This window comes from Otolemur garnettii, unplaced genomic scaffold, assembly GCF_000181295.1.
Source record: "Otolemur garnettii isolate 467f Iridium unplaced genomic scaffold, OtoGar3 scaffold00010, whole genome shotgun sequence".
Taxonomy (NCBI): domain Eukaryota; kingdom Metazoa; phylum Chordata; class Mammalia; order Primates; family Galagidae; genus Otolemur; species Otolemur garnettii.
This window is the reverse complement of record NW_003852405.1, coordinates 7,147,922-7,164,122: the sequence shown is the minus strand read 5'-3', so window position 1 is coordinate 7,164,122 and position 16,201 is coordinate 7,147,922. Positions and strand designations below refer to the sequence as shown.

Sequence of the window (16,201 nt, the reverse complement as noted above, 5' to 3'; positions counted from 1 at the left end):
CTTCAGTAAACCAAAAGCTCTTTGCAGGGACTCCAGTTTGTGAAACCATATAACTTCACTTTTATAGATTGTTTAGTATATCCAAAGAGTTACTTATTTATGGTTTTTACATAAGAAAAGACTTATAGCATCTTACAGAGTATACATAAAATATAAGACAATATCAGTAAGCAATGAAAGCAAGTAAGCAAATAATATTTTTGTTGGCATAAAATGAGCCAATATCAGTAACCCACTGCATACTACAGACCAAGGTTTTTCTAACAGTAAGTCATGATCCATTGGTGGGTTATGAAATTAGTTTAATAGGTATTGTCCAGTACTTAAAAAAATGACCAGAATAAAATATAACTGACTATATTAAAGTACATCATATGTACTTTTTTTGTAGTAAGTTGTGTTCAGAAAGTTATGAAAGTAGTCATAAAGAAGTATCTTCTGTACTGTCTCTCAGTTTTGACTCCATGATTTCACCAAACGAAAGCAAACAAAAGTTCATTGCTCAAGAAGTCACAAAAGGTAATTTTTTAAAAGTTTATAAGAAGCATACTTGAAAAGTAGAACATACAAATATTTCTAAAGCTGCAATGAGCAAGAGATTTCTTCTGAGGATGTGCTGAAAGTGGAACTTGCATAAAGTAATATCACGTATCTCTAAGACAGCTACTTTCAGTTGATATGTTTTATATATAATAGTTCCTCTGGACGTAAGTCCATGGCATCACACACCCATATCTAAAAGAGCACAGCAAATCCCCTTCCACATGATGTCACAGTGATGTCACAGGTGCCCTGGGCTGGGTTGTTGACTGAATAGTATATGAATCAAGAGAACAGATGGCAAATCTAAATTGAATAGATGGGCACATGAATGGTTATACTGAGTACTAAATATTTTATTTTTATGGATTATACAGACACACAAACTTTATCGGTTTCACAGTAAGCAGTTAACTATTATCTGATTCAAGCTCTGCACGGGGCTTTGAGTTTTAGTTCATTGGTATTTTGTGCAGTGAGGGAAGATATTTCTCTAGTAATCTAGAAATACACAGCATAACTATATTTCCTACAAATTGTATTCTATGAAAAAAAAAAAACTAAGGATTCTACAGGATACAGAAAAACATCTATAGTTATTAAAGATTCAACCTGTAGGCTTGGTGCCTGTGGCTCAGCAGCTAGGGCGCCAGCCACAAACACCAGAGCTGGTGGGTTCGAACCCAGCCCAGGCCTGCCAAACGACAAATACAACCAAAGATCAGCCAGGTGTTGTGGCAGGTGCCTGTAGTCTCAGGTACTTGGGAGGCTGAGGCAAGAGAATTGCTTAAGAGTTGGAGACTGCTGTGAGCTTTGATGCTACAGCACTCTATTGAGGGCAATACAGTGAGACCCTGTCTCAAAAAAAAAAAAAAATTCAACCTGTACATTAATTTAAGCAGATTAATATTTGGTACATTCAAAACAAGCAATAGAATCTTTAGGAAAACTAAAGCTTAGTTAGCTCTAATATTAGCTCTCCTGACAAAATGGTTCACAGGGGTATAGGAGGGTCAGGAGAACTTGGAAATGAAACTGGGAGGGGGAGACAGAGAGAGAAAGAGAGAGAGGGGCAGAGAAAGGAGCCAGCTAAGCAGATATTTATGGAGTTAGTTCTACATATCTGGAAATAAGTTCACATAAAATTGTATTGAGTAATTTTTCTTCAGGTAACTTGGGAAAATTGTTTACCTTCTCTAAGCCTCAGATTTAAAAACGAAATGATAAAACTGAATGATATTAATGTCTACCATACCAAGTTGTAAGACTCAAGATAATGAAGGTAAGTGCCTAGCATGAGTGTTGAAAGAATAAACTCTCTGAGTATTAGTTCCCTTTCCTTGTCCATACCGTCAGCTCTCACGTTCTCCATCCACATTCTCTTCCTCAGGGAACTCATCCCCGTCTTTTATTTTCCTTAATTTGAATAACTGCTAAATATCCATCCCTCTCCTGTGAATTTCTGTCTTTCACTTGCCATTATTTGGTTAATAGCCCACAGGTCATAAAAGCGAATATGGTATTGATGTAAACTCAGAAGTATCCATTGTAAAATGAAGGGGTTGTATAGGATATTTTATGCTTTTCTTCCTTAGGACACAGAATGTCATCATTTCTCACCAAATGACCACATAGTTCCTTTTGATATTTCACTGGCACCTTTTGATCAACTTCTTATCTTTTTTACCAAAGGAGCCTCCTTGTTTTTAATATAAAACACAAGGTAGGCTCAGCACACGTAGCACAGTGGTGATGGTGCCAGCTACATACACCAAGGCTGGCAGGTTCAGACCCAGTCTGGGCCTGCTAAACCACAATGACAATCACAACCAAAAAATAGCCAGGCGTTGTAGTGGGCGCCTGTAGTCCCAGCTACTTGGGAGGCTGAGACAAGAGAATCACCTAAGCCCAGGAGTTGGAGGTTGCTGTGAGCTGTGATACCACAGCACTCAGACTCTGTCTTAAATAAATAAATAAATCACGAGGTAACTGTATGGTAAGATTCAACCTCAAAAAATAAGAATTAACATGAATAAATTTCCTTGTAAGCTAAATTTACATCTAGAAACCCAACAATTTTTTGTTTTAATTTTTGTCATTTGAAATAAAAAATTTTCAAAATCAAATGTCACATGTGTGTAATTGTTTTGAAATGAGTAACTTGAAGTTTATTTAGCTTTGTCTAAACTGGACCTTCATCGTGACCCTCTTTTCTATATTTTGCAGCAATTTCAGGAACTAATACACACGGATGGAGTCTTTCCTCCTAATGACCCTTCTCCATCCACCTTCAGGAATAATTTTAATTGGTTGATACTTGCATATTGAACTATGAATTTATTATAAGAATAGGTATTGATTCCAAAAGGCTCACAGTAAGCATTCGTATTAGGAAAGTATAAGAGCTTTTTTAAAAAAATCACTTGTGGCAGGTTTTGAGTTTTCTTGTGCATGAATGGCTTATGGGATTGGTTGTTGTTCTGGATAAGATAAAAATGGTCTAGGCATGGAAGGCATCATTCCCTCAGGCACGTGGACTGGAGGTCATCACTCAGTTTTCATTTTTCCTCATTGTCCACATCCAGTCTTAGTAATAAATCCTCCCATCCTGCCTCCTCCGTGTTGGTTACATCCACACGGTCCTTCAGTTTCCTACTGCCCTGGTCACTGGCTCACCCTAACATTCTGATATTGGCCCGTGAACTTTCAAAGCCATCTGTTCTCTCCTGACCCTGGTATATATTATACACTAATGATGGATTTCTTTTCCTAAACTTGATCTTTTTACTCTACTTGTTCTATAAACTTTAAATCATCAAATAACTACAATCTGCCCTGCTTCAGAAATCACAGGATGTGCTATACAGGGTGTCCATAAAGTTTGTGTGCCATTTTATGGACACACTGTATTTTTTATTTAGCTTTACATTGTGTAAAATAGGACTTAAAAGAAATTTATTCTTAAAACAAGATGTCTTTAGAGTCCATAGGTCTGGTTAAATGGATTGTATTGTGCAGAATTTGCTGAAGATTCTATGCCCACTTAAGAACTTTTATCTTATTCAGCTGTGGTTCTTACTAATCCTGCCACCATTCACAACCTAATGAAAGAGACAACCAATTATATTCCAATGGCCTTTCTAAAATAGAAGTCAAAATGAGCACTGAGGAGGAGAAAGTTTACTATTAAATGAAATGAAGGCCAATTGTCCAAAGGTAACTTCATGGAGATTTAACATTGTATCTATATCTCCATGGATAAATACAATTTTTGTCAAATAGAGAAAGAAAAAATGGAGTTTCCTGGAAGAATGAAAAAAATATATAAAGTATATGCTTTTCAAAATGGAAAATATCATGGTGGTTTGAGAAGCAAGAAGAAATTTAATGCTGTAAAGTCAGTTGGATTAAAGGAGATGCATGAAGGATATAAGACAGGCTCTAGGAATTGAGATCAAAGATGACTTATCAGCCAGTAAAAGAAGTTCGGTTTCTGAGGATAATTTGGAGACACAAAGTGTGTATGAGCAGGAGAATGGCATAGTTAAGAGTGCTCATTCAACTACAGTAAGCTAGGCTAAACTGTCAACAGTGACAACATGAAGTCAAAGAGATAAGTTTAGACATTAGTCATAAGAGAAAGGAAAAGGAAGAGTCTGAACAAAGGTGATGGTGGTGGAAACGAAGAGACGAGGACAAGTTAGTGACACACTTGGAGGTGGAATTAACATACGTTATTTTGTGGGAGGAAATGCAGAGGGACTTTCAGGCAACTTTAAGCTTTGTAGGTGGGTGAAATAAGACAGGGAGCGGCCACCAAATACAGCTGTTGGGCTGTTACAGTGAACTTTCCAGGGAATTTATAGAAAAAATAAAGATTGTATTTCTTTGAGGGATTGATATTTATCTCATGAAAAGGTGAGGTAAAAATCTCATATTTACTCATTTACCAATTATTTCATAATGTTGATTGACTAAAGCAATCTAGGTAACACATAAAATGGATGTATGTCTTTTAGGCTTACGGGATTTTTCTTATATCATTGACGAATTCCAGTCTCATGAGCACTTAGAATCAAACAAATTAAGTACATTTTATAAGAAATGATGATAGATTATACTAAATAAGAAATCAAATCTTCTTTTAGGACTAATTTTAAAATGAAAGTAAGAGATGGATAAAGTAAAATTTTCAAGCCACAGCCTCTGCGGGCCGCCCATGACCATGAGTTTCTATTACTCGTAATTGTGATTTATTTATAGCTCCTTTTACCTCCTGACAGCAGCAGAAGCAAATATTTCCAATCATCCAGGCCCTTCTATCTCCGCACTCATTAGTGCATGCAATTAGTAGAAACCAGGCAGTGACTGACTTGATTGACACGTGTTTATTTTCTTCCCCACACACTGTGGGATCCCAGCGTGAGAGTAATGAAGGAAGAGCTGTAATTTGCAACCCTGGATGGCATGGCTGCTTATTATCATCATACTTACAACTGGGCCTGGTGGGCCCTGGGGACCTTCCCCTCCTTTCAGTCCAGGTGCACCCTGGAAAAGTGAAAAGATAAAGAGAATGCGTGTTGGTGTGAATTCAAAACATAAATCAGTAGGAAGAGATGTTTGATAAAATGAGAATGTCTAGAAGTGTTTTAGGCATAAATATACATACATACATATATAATGATAATGAAATGCATGGGTTGACTTATATCCTCTCATTCCTCTTTAGCTACGCTCTGAGAAAAGGGCTTCTAATGAGCGATTTCGCTTACACGCTATCTATGTGAGTACGTAAGTGCACACGTCTGCACTGACCATACCTGAGCTCCAGGAAGACCTCTTTCACCTGGGAAACCACGTAGTCCCGCCGGTCCATCCTTCCCTGAGATACCTTGAGGACCTGGGTCACCCTAAAGAGTATAATAAACCTCCATCAATAAAGAGTCATATCTACAAACAAAATTGCTATTATCTCTAACCTTCTATAAGTAAATGATGGGAATAGTTTACGGAATGCCATATACGTTAAAATGAGCTAACCACAACCAACACTTAAGAGTACCTAATTATAGCCTAAGAATATGGGGAGGGGAGATGAAGAGGGTAGGGGAGAGGGGTGGCTGGGTGGAAGGAGGGTGATTGGAGGGATCACCTCTATGGTTTATCTTACAGGGTACAAGTGACTCTTTCTAAAAGTAGAATATAGATGTCTTGACATAACAACTAAGAAAATGACATGAAGGCTATATTAACCAGTTTGATGAAAATATCTCAAATTGTACATCAGAACGCCACACTCTACCCCATAATTGCATTGTTGCACACAGCTATGATTTAAAAAAAGAAAAAGAGTAGATAGAAATTGATGGCTTTGTGACCAATGGTCCTAATGACTCTTATGTTATTATTCTTAATGTCCTCAAGGACAATTAATTCATACTAAATACTATCCCGGAATATCTTTCTGAATATGCATTTAATATTATACCAAAAATGCCGAGAATCTATGGACCAGTGGTGAGAAGGATAGCAAGAAGTAAATGGAAGTCTTGACCCCCCAAATCTTCTGGAGCATGTTGTACTGTACCTTTGCACCTTCTTTTCCGGCAGCACCTGGAAGACCTTGCTCCCCAGGAGGGCCAGGAGGGCCAGGGTGCCCACGTTCACCTATCGGGCCAGTCTCACCAGTTGGTCCCTAAATTAGATAAGTGATAACACATTAGGTCATAATGAACTCAAAATAAATATGACTCCCTTTCACAAAAGTTTGTCACTCTCATTTATTGTCCTAATGCCCTAGAAAACACTTTAAATAAAGCACTGAGGGTGGCCTATCTGGTAAGAAGTCGAAGAGATTACATGTGAGCTTTGTTAGAATCTGAGCATACAAGGGAAATATGTAAAGTCCAAAGAGAAGTTTTGATGTGTACTACCAGAATTACTGTGGAGTACGGTCAGGCCAAGTCCTGTTAAAACTGGGTTTTTTAACCATGGTTTCATCCCATCCCTTCTTTTTATATCAGGTGTGTCAAATAAACTAGGGGGTAAAGAGTCCTAGGAGACACATTGGTAGGTACTCAATGAATCAACTGCTTGGAAATTAGCCTAGGTCCCCGAGAACCCAAACAACCAAAGTGGTTCTCCTTGGAATTTCCAGGGACTCAAAACCTCTCTACTGCTCATCTATATTCATTTGACAGAGTCTAAGGAATAGGGCAAGGGGAACCTGCAGGCGTGAGTCTGGGCTGGCAATCACTCCTGGCCAAAGGCTATAACAAATAACCAGCTGGTTTAAATTGCAGCAAATGCCAAAGTGAAAAATGGTAGGTCATGTACGTGTCCCCTGAGTGGTGCCGTTTTGTGGTGCCGGAGTATAAGAAGCTTTCAAGTATAAATAGAGAATGGTGATCGGTTACTCTCTATCTGCACTTAGAATAAAGCAAAATGACGGATTTAAGTCAAAGATACATGAAAGAAAAATACCCAGATGCTAAGGTTATAAAACAGTGGAATGTGTGACTAAAGTTGCTTATGAAATATTATTCTCTGTTACTTTTCTAAAAGAGCAACATATTCTTACCTTTTAATCTCTGAGAAAGAACACATCTCCCCCACTTGGGATATACATTTCTACATTTAAGTTCCTTCAGTGACATTTTGCTGAAAATCCTTACCTGACCGCTAATGTGCAAACATTTTCCCACAAAGAAATTTTTTTTCCCTGAAACCCGTGAACATCAGAATTTCAACAGAAAGGACGATAAAATTAATCCTAACTGGGGGACAGCTATCACCACCGAGATAAAAGTCAGCCGACATCCCCATAACTACACACAAAAAAAGGGTGAATACCAAGTTCTGCCGTCAACACTGTTCCCATTAAATCCTTTGTCCTAATATGAAACACAGTTACATTTAAAACCGGGGGTTGGATTTTCTTTCTTAAAAAGGACAATAAAAAAATTAACTCAGCGAAGATGCACATTCAGTAAAACACCTAACTTTCATACATTAAAGTAGAGGAGCAAAAAAAAAAGGTTCTTTTTTGAAGAAACTTCTAGGTCTCAGAAGTTTCGGATGTCACGTTAGGCAAAGGAGCATTTTCAAAGGATATGAGTTTCTGAAATAGTGAAGTCCCATGATGTTTATGTTGTAGACACTAACTCCATTTCTGTTCATGGATATTCCATGTAATAGGGATAAGTCTTCCCATTAAGATAGTTATGAAATAGAAAAGCAAATAGAAAAATAAATGTATTTTTGGAGGAAGCTTTCTAATTATTAAAGGAGTATATATGTAATTTTTAAATTAAAATTAATAAGCAGTTGGAAGGAGGCTTTTGTTCTTATGCACATGCTGTTTCCATGACAAAGAACAAACATTGAATATTTCTCTTGACGCAGCATTAAGCTCTGAAACAAAATGATCGACCAATCCAAGAATTCTTCATTTTTGCTTGTTGCATACATTGCTAAAATGCAGTTGTTTGTTTCTTGAATGTGTGTGAGAGAGAAAGAGAGAAATACTATTTATTTTGAGAATTATTTATAGGCTGAGAAAAGACTATTCAAAGCAGTTAAATAGTCAAAACACTTATTCAACTGCTCTCGCTAAAATTTTTTATTGTAGTGGGGAAAAATTCCAGTTGATGAGACAAAACGTGCCCCTTTCATTCATTATGCTTTGCCAGAGAATGAAAGCACTATTTTCTGTTACTGTAAATGATTCTTATTATTTAATACCATAATTCAGAGTATTGCAACAACTTTTGAGGCTCTTCTAACTATCTTGAAAGAAATACATATTTTCCATTCTCTCACACCTACTCAAAGAGAGCCAACTAATATCTTATCTTTGATAAAATTGACTACTAAGACAAAAATTTTAGGAAACATGTTTCAAATATCAAATTTTTAGAATGCTTTGATATTCAGAGCTTTGCATTTCTGCTATATTATACTTGTAAATCTAATGTATACTAAAAAAAACTGAAGTTGTTTGTATACGGTACCTTAAAATTCTGCAAAATGGTGATGACCAATCTATTATAAAGAACATTCTTTAAAAAAATTGTTGGTGGTGCCATGGTCAGGTTTGGGTGTTAAATTCAGTGTGAAGTTTTTGATTTTTTTCATTAATTATTTTATTGTTCTCTTTTATTGATACCGACAATTTGAAAGGTTGTTTTGGCTAAGTAATAGTTTGCTGAATTTCATTTGCAATAGGCAAGCTGCATATATTTAAATGCTATTTGAAATAAAAAATACATCATTTGAATCATAGTAAGATTGGCAGATTTTACACTAGGTTAATTAAATATAAACCAAAAAAAAAATTCTTATTAGGAAAATAAAGTAAAAGACTATACCTGGGGCCCAACAACTCCTCCTGGGCCAGGAGGTCCCGTCTTGCCTTGAAATCCCTGAGGAAGCAAAGTGTAATCTATAAAATCTTTATATAGCACAAAGCATAAATTAAAGTTCTATGAAATGTTTGAAAAGCTAAAAGGAAATCATCTTTTGGCTAAAAATACTTTTATTTTCAAATGCTTAAAAATGAGTTAATCTATTCCATTTTTCTTTAAAATTCAAAATTTGCCATCTTCATTATTTCAGATTATGGTATAATAATTACTTTCAATAAAATTAAAAGAAATAAGACAATAGGATAAAGTTGGAGCAAAAGTGGCCTACGTCCTTTTCCACCGAGTCAAACAACAGGTAGAATTTGAACCTAGCATTGTTATGGATGAAGTAAATGATGATTTAGACATTCCTTGAAATGGTCCACTCCTTCTCCATATAGAGATAAATTCACAATATCTGATATTAATGCACTTTTCTCTACTAAATTGTAATCTCATAAGAAAACGAGATATAAAAATATACTTAGAATGTTTTGCATGATTATCAAGTCATTAAAATTTAATCTGGTTGATGTGAGCAAAATGTACTCAAGCTGTGGTGCATGTATTCTGGTATTCGTATTTCTCTAGGCTTGTGTGAGCAAAATGTACTTACTAAGCCAAGTTGTGGTGCATATATTCTGCTGTCTGTGTTTCTCTAGGCTGTGGTTATTCATTCTGATAACTGTATTATGATAGGCATATTTTTTCTTTATATGAGTTATGTTCCATTTAACAGCTGGAGAAGTATATAAAAAATACTAAAAAAAATCTTCTAAAGAACTGAATCAAAACAAATGTCATTTGCAGAAGTTTTAGTCACTAATCAGACTGGATTAAAACATCTAATCAGACTGGAAATCATAAAGTTAGAAAGAAAAGGGTAGGAACTCGTAGTTTCACATTTGTATCAAAACCTTCCAGACATTACACAATTAGTTATAATAAAAAAAAAAAAGTAGATAAAAGGAAAAGAATTTGTATTTGTAATTACTGTAGGTGCTGTTAGAGAGAAAGAAAAGATTTATCCTATTTTAAAAATCCATTAGTTCTTAAGACCATCAGGGTCTACTTGAGCTACAATTACAACAGCAAAACCAATCAATTCTGGGAGAACTATCCGATGATTTATTTAGCATTTTATAAACCAAATCGTTTGCATTATCTGACGTTTTCTGCAATCGGTTAGCTTGGAAATCTGTAATAAGATTTACATATTTACAGACACACACATATATACACATACATCTACATACATACATGTGTAATGCATATGTGTGTCCCTGGACTTATCTCAACACTCTCCACGACCACAATTGCTGTGACTATCATGATGAACCCTCCAAACTGTTTCAAAGCTCTGATGTGTGCTGAGCCCTGAACTCATCTCAGTAAGTGCCTACTGGGGATTTCCAGTCGTCTGTCCTGTTCTCCTTCCAACTCTCAACACGGAGCTCGCTGAGTGCACCTTCTCTTTCGCTTTCCTTTCCGTGTTCTCTCCTTTCTGAAGGGAGTGCTTCAGATCCCAGGCTGTTCTTCAGCGCTCAGGTGTAATTGATAATTTAAGTCTAACATGTCATCAGAGAAACTCCCTCAAATGTAGCATCTTCTCTTTTATCCAAGTGGTCTGTATTATGCAAACTATAATCACCTCTTTCCTTCACTGTGGCAGAGATTTTAAAATCAGTTTCGCTGTGTGTGGACAGCACATCAGCCAGAAGCAATCACCATCTCCCAAAAGCAAATCCAATCAACGTATTGTTAACATACACCACGCAGGATCGCTGATAAAGGTCTATGCATCTGGGCCCAGTCTGGCCCTTTAGTAACCTTTTGCTTTGAAAATGTGTCCTAAATCCCAGTCATGTGCTCTTCTGACTTTTCTCTGGAAAGCCACACATCACAAATTTGCGTGACCACTTTCCTCTGACTGGATTACCCTCCTCTCGATTTTTGATCACTAAATTTAACATGAAGGTGTGAATGCAATTCTGAACTTAAAATATTATGACCCATAAAGATTTTTGTCTTAATAAATGTGAGACTAGGAATAGCAGACACAAAAATGATTACAATAATAATTAATCATTAAGATTACATGATTACAAATCAATGTTTAATTGAGGAAACGCAGACTTGCGCTCCTATATCTTAAGGGAAAAGAGGAAATCTTGGCTGCTAGTCCATTTGTGGGGGTGAAAAATTTGGGAAAAGCTGGCGAGAGTATGGCCATGGGTCTGCTCATTCAGAACATTCAGAGTGTTTGCAAGTATCTAACAATTTGACTCTAGGGATCTGACATACAAACTACACCCAGGGAGACGTTTACCATTCAGAGTGGTTTGTGATTGTTCAATATTGTCATGTAAGATAACATTTGCCATTTAATTTGACAATAACTGTAATCAATTTATGTTTTCTAAAGTCACTGAAAACAAATTAATTTGACATGTTCCTTGGTAGTTCAAAACATCTGCTTTAAGACCCAACAAAAAATTTATTCTGATTATATTTCAGGAACTAAACTAATTTTAAGAGCCATAGAGAATGTTTCTTAGACAAATTAGATATTTTCAATATAATAAAAACTATTTCTAAAACTTTTTTTTGCAGTTTTTGGCCGGGGCTGGGTTTGAACCCACCACCTCTGGCACATGGGGCTGGTGCGCCACTCCTTTGAGCCACAGGTGCTGCCCATATTTCTAAAACTTTTAATGGCTATCAGCAAACTTAGAAATACGTAGTTTCTATTATACTGAAACAACCAAAATCAGTGTAAAGTCAGAATTAACCTCAAAGATACATTCAAAATTCAAAATTTAAGAATTTCTGGAAACAAATATAATAAAAGAATTTCTTCACTGAAATAAGATGATAGGCATATAGTAAGGAATACTCAGCTCTAGAATCTGATCTTTTCCCATGTAATTCTTTGAATCTGACTCAGCACAGAACCAGGTAAGACTGGTTGTAGTTGTAGACTACAGGGCAATTCACTATTCTCTTAAAAGTGAATGTGAAATTAGGAATACAGTTTTTCAGAAATGTTTCACACATTTTTCTAGCCTCTATCAATGACAAACTACTAGCTGGGTACAAGAATTCCAGAAGCATTAGCTAATTTGCTATTTTCTTCTTGGTCTAAATTTAACTGTTACATGTAAAATGATGATATTGGTTAGAAGTTCTTTATTAAATCAAATACAAGAGATTTCATCACTGCAATTCTTGAGGTAGCTTTCCCTCAAGTGACATTTTGGAACTATTTTAAAGTAATTCTCAGACAGTGATACGTTAAAAATGATTGGCTGCACAATTTGAATGAGAATGCAAATATGAGGATGGATTCTCCTGTAGAGGGTTTATTTTTGCTTCTTATATAGACGTCATTCCCAGGAGGAAATCCAAACAATTTTTCATTCGGTCTTTGTCAGTCATATCTTGAATTTGTTTTTGAATCTAGGAATTCGAAGTTTCCCATCGGGCTAAAATGAAGAAGTTGTTAAACTCAAACTGTTTCTTGATAACATCTGACAACAATCCAATTATTTTCTTGCTACTGATGGATTGTTATAGCAGAAAACTCATAATGCTTTCAGATTTGTTGTCGTGCTCTGCTATGCGACTCCAAATTTGTCTTCAGTCTCTCTGAATTCTCTACCAGGATTCTGAACCACATAGTCAAAGGTAGTCTATGTTGTGGTTTCCTTAAGAAATCTGGATAAAATTAATCAACAGAGAGGACCAAGAATTGGTTCCAGGGCCATATGGCAGCCCAGGATGATTTCTGATTATAATAACCAGTCATCAGACTAGCCAGATGCATGCTTTTGGAACAAACAGCAGCAAAGTAAATAAACAAGTCCACCAGGATCCTCAAGCCATCGCCGAGCTGCCTGTTTCCCCTCTGCCCAAATTGTTATACACATGATACGTTGTTCAGTCCATTCGTTTAATGTTATAGCCCCTACATTTTGTAAATGAAATTAAATTACATTTCTTATTTACATTTTCCTCCCTGACATGAAAAGATGCTTTTGAAAAAGTGCCAGACCAATTTGCCTATGGTTCCAAGATCAGCAAATATTTTATCCTTTAGTTACAGACAGAAGACTGTTGTATGTGTTGTGTATGTGGCTTATTGTAACCTGTTTCATTTAGAGAGTGGAGGGGTCAGGGGTTTGAGTGAAACAGGCCAGAAACAGAATTCAGCAAAAGGGCCAAGATAACTGATCTTGTAGAGTCATCCAAAATATAATGGTGTCTTCTCCATCAGCCCATCCCTGATGGGCTGCTATTGACAATAATGACAATTGTATCAACTAACATCCTATTTCTTCAAGTACATTCATTTAGCTACAAACGTGGGTCTATTTGTGTATTTATTATATATATATTTTTAAAAGTTTCAATGCAATTAATTCCTCCATTGCCCTGAACTGGTAACTGAATAGTAAAGTAGCTTTGTGTGAACCAATGAGGTGCTAGAGATGGAAAATTTCAGGAAGATTAACTGGGTAACTTACAGTCTCCCCACGTTGCCCTGGGTGTCCTGGCAGTCCATCCTTCCCAGGTGGTCCCTGAAATCACAAATATTAAATTCCACATGTCATAAATATTCCTTGAATCATTTCATCATCTAAATGTAATATATTCAACAAGTTTCTTTTCATATTTTATTACATATTGTCCTTTAATCTTCTGTTCATTTTAAATGGTGGCATATGCATATATTTCTCTAATATAATTTTGTAGTTATAACTGAGAAAAAAAATTTTAGCACTCTATTCTGAACATTTTAAAATTTACGTTATTTTGTTTGAATTTATCTTTTGTAAAACATATGTGCATAGGTTTGCATTTTTATATTTGCAAAAATCTTAGTTCTTTAGTAGTTAACAAATGAGTATTTTCCCTCTTGGTGATCTGTTCCTAATTCAGTTCCCAGTGTCTCAAACTTAGATTATAGAGGAAGGTGGTGCCCTCTAGTGGTGATCTGGGATTCTAACTCACAAGAATGCAAAAGAAATAAAAACTCAACAATAGCATTTTACTTCTCAAATTGCTTTAAATAAAAGAAAAAATACGTTATGCTCTAACATTGACATTATCGGGACCTATTTTCCCAATAGTTTTTGTTACATATACTTTGGGAATCATAATGTTTATTAAGTACTGGAGAGAAAATCTACTCTGCTGTTCACATTTTAAAAAAGACACTTTGTCATGTCTGAAGTAATAAATGAAGCAATTAACTAAGTACTTAAAGTAAACAACTCTGTGAGGGTCCTGTATGTTAAATACTTAGGAGAAACAGATTGCTTCTTTCATATGCTTTATGGATTATTCATTCTATTAAGAAACCATTAGGTGCCAAGTTCAAATTTCAAAACATGGTTAATCAGTCTAGGCAGGAATATTCTCCCCCTTCTGGATAAATGATAAGAAGTGATCATTTTAATAAAGACATTTCTAGTGACAACAGACATACCTCTCACTGTATATGTTAACTTTTAAAATAAGTCTATTTTCAAACATCTATTTTTATATATGTTAATGTAAAGCTAGTTTGAATGAAAGGCTTGGTTTCGGAACAGTATGAGTTTCAGACATAGCTTTCTTCAGAGGAAGACTTCTAGGTTGGCTAGCTCCTTTAGGAGAAAAACCCTTGGCAATGTCGTATCCTTAGTTCCATTCCCTGATCCCATCTTTACTGACACCTTGTATGCCCTGTGAATTATCAGCTCTAATTAAAAACCGTAATATTTCACAAAATTATGGCTTGTATAGTGATATTCTCATGTCTTCCAGGACCCCCTCAATGATTCTTGTGCTGTTCTCCCCCAAAAGACCAAAACTGAATTGTTGGAGTCCTTTTGACCAAGGGCCTTAAACATTTTTGGATGTCATTTAACCAGTTGTATCAGTCACTAGGTGTATAGTAATGTAAGACTTGGCTGTGCCCTCAGTTTAGAAGTGAAACACAGAAATAAGTAGTTAACAGTAGACGCCACTGAAGATCAGTTTTAAAAAATAGCAAATAAAAACAATTTCTGTGCCTTATAACTATTTTAATACATATAGCAATAAATGTATGTCATAGTGGGCCATGATGAGTCTACACAGAGGATGACAGTTGGAGGATGACAAATGTGTCAGTCTTTTCCCCCTGCCACATATAACTGCTTCTCAAATGACATGTTTTGCCATTTGTACAAAAAAATACGTTTTCTAACAAAGTTATAGGTGTAAAAACTAAATGTCTCATAATTGCTCATATAGGTAGTATTGAGTATACTCAATACTATGAGTATGAGTATACTACTCGTATAAGTAGTATTTTTACTGGAAAATTTTATAATTCTTTAAAATAGTGATCTTATTTCTAAATAATGCCATCTTGGGATAAATGCAACATGGTTTCTAAAGGTTTTCCTGAGGAAGCAGGGCTGATGGACTAGTTAAAGAATTGGTGTCATGCTATGGAGCATATTGCAAGTACAAGTTGGATCTATCAGGTGTAGAACACAAATGTCTTAATGCTGTAATTGGGTAAATGAGGTGAAGGCTATGTTGATCAGTAGGATGTAAGCACTCCAATTTGTACAAATAATCAACACATTGAATCCCGTAATGGCATAAATGCATTTATGATCTATGTACAAATGACTTAATAAAAAAAAAAAAAAAGAATGGGTGTCATCACTATTTTACCTGATTTAAGTATGTGCTTATATCAAGCAGTTAATCCAAATAATGGTAATGGCTTCGCATGAATATCCAATAAAATAAAGCAGACAGATTACCACATAATTTGATGCCATTTATTTAAAAATAATAATTGTTCAATAATCCCTTAACAGTAGATGCCACTGAAGAGGCTACCTCTTTTACTAGTTAGTACAAGACAGAGATTATCTACACAAAGATGTGCAGAGAGGGCAGGGCAATTTGTGGGAAAAAAAACAAATAAATTATTATTCAAGGATGTTTTTCGCTTCTTATTGTCTTTGAATATTTCTCCTAATAGTCACACTGTAAATATATATATATATATACACAAATATATATATAACAAATATATATATATAACAAATATAACAAATATATATCTATATAATGTCTTTGAATATTTCTCCTAATAGTCACACTGTAAATATATATATATATACACAAATATATATATATATATTTTTTTTTTTTTTTTTTTGGCCAGGGCTGGGTTTGAACTCAGCATATGGGGCCAGCGCCCTACC

General features: G+C 35.5%; 1 protein-coding gene across 5 annotated transcripts in view; it reads right to left on the bottom strand.

Moving 5' to 3' along the window:
* Positions 1-16,201, bottom strand: part of COL11A1 (collagen type XI alpha 1 chain) — a 205,414-nt gene that overhangs the window by 70,221 nt on the left and 118,992 nt on the right. For all 5 annotated transcript variants that reach the window (XM_023509793.1, XM_003784099.2, XM_003784101.2 and 2 more), the window contains 5 exons: positions 13,472-13,525; positions 8,910-8,963; positions 6,128-6,235; positions 5,361-5,450; positions 5,035-5,088 (listed from right to left, as the gene is read on the bottom strand). In XM_023509793.1, coding sequence (XP_023365561.1) covers positions 5,035-5,088; positions 5,361-5,450; positions 6,128-6,235; positions 8,910-8,963; positions 13,472-13,525 — 360 coding nt within the window. The remainder of the gene's footprint in view (positions 1-5,034; positions 5,089-5,360; positions 5,451-6,127; positions 6,236-8,909; positions 8,964-13,471; positions 13,526-16,201) is intronic.